This window comes from Ambystoma mexicanum, chromosome 1p (genome assembly GCF_040938575.1).
Source record: "Ambystoma mexicanum isolate Mex_15411 chromosome 1p, UKY_AmexF1_1, whole genome shotgun sequence".
NCBI classification, from domain to species: Eukaryota; Metazoa; Chordata; class Amphibia; order Caudata; family Ambystomatidae; genus Ambystoma; species Ambystoma mexicanum.
In genome coordinates, this window is record NC_090921.1 from 416,771,087 (window position 1) to 416,778,848 (window position 7,762).

At 41.5% G+C, this 7,762-nt stretch overlaps 1 protein-coding gene across 1 annotated transcript in view; it reads left to right on the forward strand.

The window, feature by feature from the left end:
- USE1 (unconventional SNARE in the ER 1) overlaps positions 1-6,004 on the forward strand; it is a 273,173-nt gene extending 267,169 nt beyond the window's left edge. Inside the window, exon 8 of the mRNA XM_069649226.1 lies at positions 4,582-6,004. Within this exon, the coding sequence (XP_069505327.1) occupies positions 4,582-4,764 (183 nt within the window). The 3' untranslated portion in view covers positions 4,765-6,004. The remainder of the gene's footprint in view (positions 1-4,581) is intronic.
- The last annotated feature ends 1,758 nt before the right edge of the window (positions 6,005-7,762 follow it).

The following is a 7,762-nucleotide window of genomic DNA, read 5'->3' on the forward strand; positions in this document are numbered from 1 at the left end:
GTGATCACAAAGCATGGAAGGAGTGCGTTCCTATGCCGATATATGAACTCTACTACTCGAATATGGTAGCTCCAGCGAGTGAACCATGGTCTTGGAAGTCGCCGTTTATCCGATAGAAATTCAGTTTTTTGGGAGAACATGAAAAAATGCCCAGAAGCCAAAGACCTAATTTTAAAAATTGGTGTTATTTTGGAAACGGCTTGTTCCATGATGAGGTGAAGATGGTGTGCATGGCAATGTACATAATGGACACTGGGATACACTTCAGTTATTTTATTTTGGACTCCACAGACACCCCACCTATCACACTTGCACCAACATATGTTTAACATTTCTGAATCATTCATCAATGTTGCGATAGACTACCACAGACTGGCTCTTAGTGTAAACATCGGTTGTATTCTCTGCCTCAAAGTCCACATACACTGTGCGTTTTAACGGCTCTACAATGATCTCTCTAGTGCAGTCCAGCAGCTCATTTTGTATTCTGTTGGAAGTGCCCTTAAATACTGTTGCATTCTTTAAATGCAGGTCCGTTGCACTGTCTATGCTGGCCTATAAATACATCAGGATTCAAAGAATCTTCAGTTTCATCATGGCCATGTAAACCTAATTGAAATGCACTGTAAAAGCGCACACAGTCCTTTCATTTTGATGTGTCTGTTTTTATCCACATCCTCATTATGCTTCATCATGCTCTGACGGTAGGCATCAGCCAACTGTGTTGCAATGTCAACACTTCCCAACATGGACAGCTGTAATATATTCTCGAGATAACATTTGCACAATTCAGATCTCTTGCTTTTTTCTGAAAAATGCTTTAAGTCAGTGACTCCTGTTTATGTCCTGGCCGTTTCCCCTCCAAACCAGGCAAGAGAAGCAGAACAAAGACCGCTTAGCAACGCTACCAGTGAGCCATGTCTTCTTTTCGTATCAAACCATGGAAAATGTGTGTGTGCAGGTCTTACCTCTATGTTTTGAGGACTGTGCAATATTTAAATGACTGATCAGGCCCTACTTGTTTCACCTCCAGTTTTTCATTGTGTTTGAGTCCGGAGAATGGTTTTGAGTGTAATTAATCCACTGAATTCATTTTCAGCAAGAGTGACACTTGTCAGCCAAAATATGATGTAAATATTTAGATTGGATCATGTAATAATTGTTCAAAGGGATGTTTTTTCATAACGCAGAAGTATAATTTGTTGGTAGGCACAGATAATATCTGCAATTATACCCAACTCAGTTGTACTTGTCATGAGGTAAACATACATGCCCATTAGCAACTGTGACACCATCCAAACGATAGGTATTGCAGGTTTTTAGCAAATTAATGCTTATGGTAGAAATGAGGCAAGTTTGTTCTGTTAACACTATTCTAAAAAAACATTGTTTACAATTGAGAGAAATGCACTTTGATTTTTCCTAATGCATTACCGCCCTTACCCCTTGTAAGCACTGTGGGAGTAATGGTAAAGAAAGAAGCCATTCCGGTGTTTCAAAGGTGGTGAGATTTCTCAGCTGTAAAACTGAAATCACTGTCTATCATTCAACTGTAAGATACCAGGACATCATGAGGTAGGTGGGAACAGACACCCCAATCCTATCCTTGTCAAAACAGTTTCCAAAGGGACAAATTTTGCCTCTGTTGACCCATATGCCTTTTTTTTAGAATTATGTTATGACTTTCCATTTTCACATGCCACCCATTCAGCTAGCCAGAAATACCATTCTTTAGTATGTAGTGTTCATCTGATTTCCCCCACCACTTTGGCCCACACAAACTAGGGATTCTTTTTTAAAAGCAAGATAGCTGTGTGCCGTATTTACTAAAAAAAACTCACATTGGAGTGCCCGGAGCACCCAACCCTACAAAAGACCCCTGCTAGGTCACCTGGCTTGTCGTTCTGGAGAATGGTCCCTGCAATCAAGTCCTGTTTGTGTACATTAGATAAGCATTTAGAAAAGTGACATGATTATTTCTTAGTTGTTGGTTCATTACTAGAATTACCTTACTGAAGCCCAGGAGTCAGGACACAGGTGCTAGTGGTGTCTTTTAAAACTATTTTCTTTGATGAAATGTGACACATCATTTCAAAGGCAATATTTTCCCAGCCAGACACGCCAAGCCAACCAGGGGAGACATTAGAGAGGGTGCTGCACAGAGACCCTTTTCACCTTCTATGCTAGCCGAACAGGCCTTGTAGGAAGCGGCCTGAAGATGGTTATATATACATGCAGTGCACGCGGGGACCATGAACTAGGGAGATAATGCTCTGATGCCGTCATGTGCAGAGGGGACCTGGCCTGGTAGTTCGGGAAGGGCTACTCCCATTGGTGGCAGTACCTGATTAATTTGCCTATGGCTGGAACCCTTTTGCCATGGTGCAGAAGGGCTCAAAAACAGTGGCGTGGAAGGTAGCCCAGAGCCGTGCCATTGGTTCAGATGAATACAAAACCTTCCACCCATCACTTTCTTTGTTTCAGTGCAGTCATGAAACACTGCAGATGTTTAGTCAAACTGTGTGCCCTGCCAAACATTACAGAGGCAGAGGAGGAACAGCAGACATCCCAAACATGCTGCAAATCGATCTGTGCACGAGTTATAGTTTCAAATCCTGGCAAGACCAACTTAGCCTTTCATCCTTCTGAGGTCGATGAAGATCAACTTTAGTTGGGTGATTTTGTAAATCTATGTAAATTGCTTTGGCAAAAGCGTGATCTATAAATAACACATCATTATCACATTTAAAATGCAATTCTACGATGGAGCCTTTTTACTTTAAATGATAATGTTAAGAATGCATGCTATCATGTGTAGTTAGTTTCTTTTACTGGGGTTTCCGTCTTTCCTATTTATTAAATACTTCTAAGCAGTAAACCCCTTTCTTGAACTTTGGGTTCCCATACTGCTCAGCAGACACCAACACACAAAGCTGGTGCCGAGCTTGATCAAATCATCAACTAAGCACAGAACTGAGAGGCTATCCCTCTAGCCTGCTCTTGGGGCTGTGAGGGCTTCAACACTCCAGATATAGCTTTGGACCTTGAAATGGCTTGAGCTGTGATCCCATTGGGAAAGTCCTGGTCTTGTGCCAAATTGGCCACTGTCATCATGTGTCTCTGTGTGTCCCACACATATGCACTGGAAATCTATACCACTGCGCACTCCGTACATTTCACGGACAGGCTAGAGTTTCCTCTTCGCAATTCACAATTGCCGCGCTACACCATCATAAAATAAAGTCAAATGAAGTGTTTGCATTATTTACATCGGTTTTAACTGGACGCCCTAGGTGGGATCAAATGTTCCACACGTTCGTTGAGGTGTCCTTTTCACCTTTTTTTGGAGACGTTACCTCAGAACTTGGAGGGTTTTTGCCAAAACGTTGGTTGGATAGCAAAGGACAGACCCTTTTTTAAAAGCATGTCACCCTATCTATTGGAAACCGACACTGCTATATTTCACAATAATGCCCTGCAACCCGTTTTTCATTTTATTCTATTGACCAGTTAATCGGTAAGATTTTCGGAGCACACTTTTTACCCCACTGCCTCGGTGTTGCTTCAGAACAGGTAATGGCACGATGATTGGACTGATTGCGTGAAGCAAAAAGCCTTCATCAAATCGCTTTGATTCGTGCATGCACCTTTCAAATGGCATATAAACTCATAATTTAATACACGTGCTCTTTCGTGCCTTCCCCGTGATGTTTAATATGAGTTAATTACCAGGGTCGGACTGGGACAAGAAATAGGCCCGCTAACCCAAAAAGAGTGGGCCATGCCTCGCCCCAAAAAAGTGGCCCACCCCTCGCCTCACGACCCTTGACACCTGATGACATCACCGGAAGTGAGGTCATTTGACCCCACCTCAAAGTGACATCCCGGGAAGCGATGAAAGACGACCCCTTGACAAAACAGGAAGTGGCATCAAACAGCAGTGTTCCTAAGTGCACTAAATTACTGTGAATCCAAGCAGACGTCCAAGGCCAAATGATATGTTATTGTATAGCACCTACGCTTAAGCTCTTTCTTATAGAACAAATATGCATACAATATCACCCAACCTGTGTTGGTACTCATTTATCGACCTAAGAATAATGGAAGGGTTTTTGGAAAAAAAAAAGAAAAACAATGTGAAAAGAGATTTTTTTTTTTTCATTTTTTCTTTCTTCCAAACGGCCCAGGCATTGCCAGAAACCGGCCCCCACTCCATAGGGACGATTTGGGCCCGGCCACCGGCCGAAAAGCTGAGGGGCCAATCCGACCCTGTTCATTACCTGCAGCTACTTGATTGTGGTTGCGATTGATAAAATGAGTTCCGTACCTATGTTGTGACCAGGGCGATGGGGGGGGGGGGGTGGTGGCGGCACGTGGCGTGTTTACACTGGTGAGGTAGGTAAACATCTCGGAAGAGTGTCATAATCTAAGGCTGGTGCTCATTAATCATAACTTTGTCGGCTCAAAGCCCTTCCCATAAACTGTTCAAGCATCACATCTTGTGGATGAAGCAAATTGTCCTAGCCTGTTCCAGTGTGAAATAACATTAACCGATTATGTGGTTTCTTTGGCTTTCTCTAGACACTGTCGCAGTCTCTGCGGATGGCAGACCACAATTTTGAGAAGCTGAAGACCGAGTCCGATCGTTTGGAACAAAACGCCAAGAAATCAGTCAACTGGCTTCTCTGGATAATGTTAATATTTGTATGTTTCATCTTCATTAGCATGATACTCTTTATCCGAATTTTCCCCAAGTTTAAGTGATGTCCTAGGATGCAGTTTTAAACAACGATGCAAAGACCTGAAAACAGCTGGATGAGATTTACGCACTGGTCTTGGAAAGCATGCTATGGCAGGGGTCCTTAGTGAGATGCTTCTCTATGGGCAGCATTAGTCTGTGCTCCTGGCAGTCACTGAGAAACTGCAGCACCGATTTCTCTCCCATGCCTTCAAGTTCAGAATCTTCGCCTGCCGGGCTACAAGAGAGACAGCTGTGATACGCCAGCATTGGCAATCACAGGTTTCAGACTATGTTGTACATTGCTGAGATGTTCACATGGGTTTCCATCTTAAGGGTGTATGAACAGCACCTGCAAAATAAAAGTTTCAGCCCCTAAATACTCATTTTTTTAATACAATTGTTTTAATGTCCTGGAGTTGCTTTTGCCATGATCTAAAACTGGTTGCTGTGCCCAGCTCAAGTGATGATGAATCCTGCAAATAATCCTGATTTAACACACTTTGTATAGGAACGAATACGGCAACAAGCAAGTGTGTAGCATGGACCGTGGAACCCACTGAGAATATGGACAGAGAGAAGCAAGAAGTGCATTGAACTTGCCTGCTACCAAGTCCTTTTTTCATAATAAAGCTATACACTTTTAACCAGAAGGTGAAGATATCAGTGCACATTGCCGATGTACCTTTTGGATACCAAAATGACAGGTGCCATTTTGACTCTTTTTCAAATATGGACCTGGTCTTGTATCCTTAATGGGGAACAAAGGTCGTGAGGGTTAGGTCCAATGACAGACGTCAAAATGATGTCCCAATATCCCCGTCACTTTACCATCTTGCCTGATTCAGGATCAAAGGACCAGCAGGCTGTGAATCAAGAGAGAAAAAAGCACCTTATAACTCTGTAATAATATCAAAACATGTGAGCTCTGGTCCCTTGTGATACCAAAGCATGGAGAAGCAGCGGATGTTTTGCATTCCTTTACAGGCATCGTTTTTAGGTAACCTAATCTCCCAATAATCACTCTCTCACGTGAGGGAGGCAAGCTATTTATTTGGTAAACGTGTTTTCACCACCAAATAAAGTAGAACTATTTTGCAATCGGTAGGAAGTGGGCCCCAGTATAGATGATGGAAATCCTAGCCATGTGTACAAATGAAAAGACGCATACCTTTTTTAAATCCCCAGGAAATTCACACATTTAGGAATCGGAACTGTTTACTTCAGAAAAAAGTTTGGAAATGAATAAACTCGAGAAACCATCAATTTGCTTTTTTTTTTAATGTCACTAAACATCGCTACAGCTAGTAGTAGCTTCCACAACGTGTCATGGTATATAAATGGCACTTGGACTAGTATGTATGCATGCTTGTTTGATGAAGTGGTTATGAAAAGCGGGTGGTATTTATTCCTTTGCCTATTTTCCAAACCAACCGCACACCCAATGTTCTATGATCTGATGTGACATGTATAATGCGCCTGTACACAAGTGTTCTTTCTTAGTATCTGAGCCAATCAAGCTGTGGGATAGCTATACTTTTACACAGAGTATTAATTCACAAATGCTATTTTTGCTTTAGTCATTTATTTGATACGTTACAAAGCATTCCACTCATCACATTCAATATGATTCTTTGTCCTTAGTAACATATATCAATTGTGTCCATTGATTGATTTGTTCATCAGTTGTATCCACATTGGTTAACTACTTTTTCATTGGTAGAGTTGTTCCTTAGTGGTTTTTGTCCTTTTTATTCTTAGTATCTTTACCTTATTGGTTGTTCATCAATTGGATCCTCATTGATGAATTAATCATATCCTTGTTAATGATAAATGCTGGGGGTCGCGTAACTATAATCTCCTTGTGTTCTTATGTCCTCCGTATCCTTGTTAATTAGTCATCAATTGTATCTTCATTGATAAATTAATTTCTTGTTCTGTCCTTATTGGTTATTCATGAATTATATGCTCATTGATTAGTTTGACTCTCATGCTCATTGATTAATTTGTCTCTCATTAGTTATGATTGATGAATAACTAATAAGGACACAACAAGAAATTCATTTATCAATGAAGATACAATTGATGAATGAGAGACAAATTAATCAATGAGCATGGGTTTAAATCCTGATTCAACGTCAATCATAATATTCATTCCTACTGCTTTCTTTGCTGTTTTCTTGCATTGGGATCTTGAATATGTTTGCCAACCACTGAGGAATCGATTAGAACAAGCAGGCAAACCAACTGTCATCTTCAATATCATCTGTTTCATCCTCCATCTTGTTATGCCGGTCTGTCAACAACGTTATGGCCTCTGTCATGATGGTCCGATTTTGGCACAAACTCCTTCTTCTATTGCTGTGATCATGTCAAGGACATGTCTGTTCTGGAGGGTCATTAGTCGTATGGCGTTGAATACATTTTTGATAGCATTAATTGCCTGCAGAAGCTCCCATCTCGTAATCTGCAGCAACTTGGCGTTGGCCATGGTTTCGATCCCAAGCATGAATATAGTTGTAAATATTGAGGCAGTCGGGCTGAACAACTAGTGTTCATCAGGAATGGAGTTGTATGCTGTTATCGATTTAGCTGAGAAGTAATTCTCCTGGTCCAATTGAAAAGTTTGAGCATCCTTCTTTTTCTCAAATGGGCATCCACCTTTGGAAATTCACAAATGTTCAGGTCACTTTGTGGAATCACTAATGCTGGAAAGTGGATGAGCACTAAAGAACATACTCCGTCCCAATCCTTGGGCAACCTTGGATAAGCTCTAGATCCACAATCACAATATCGGTACTTGAGGACGGCTGTCCCTTCTCCCATCCTTGGAATATCAATTGTAGTTCTGCATTCTCTGTTGTATCCCACATGATTCTTTCCATGCCTTTGGAAACACAGTGTTGCATTGGCCAACGGGATTACAACCACTGACTTGATTCTTCTTCTACCCATGTCAGTAGTTTGGCCTTTTTAGCCTATGACTTCAAATACCCACCATTCACCCTCTGTACTTCTTGTACA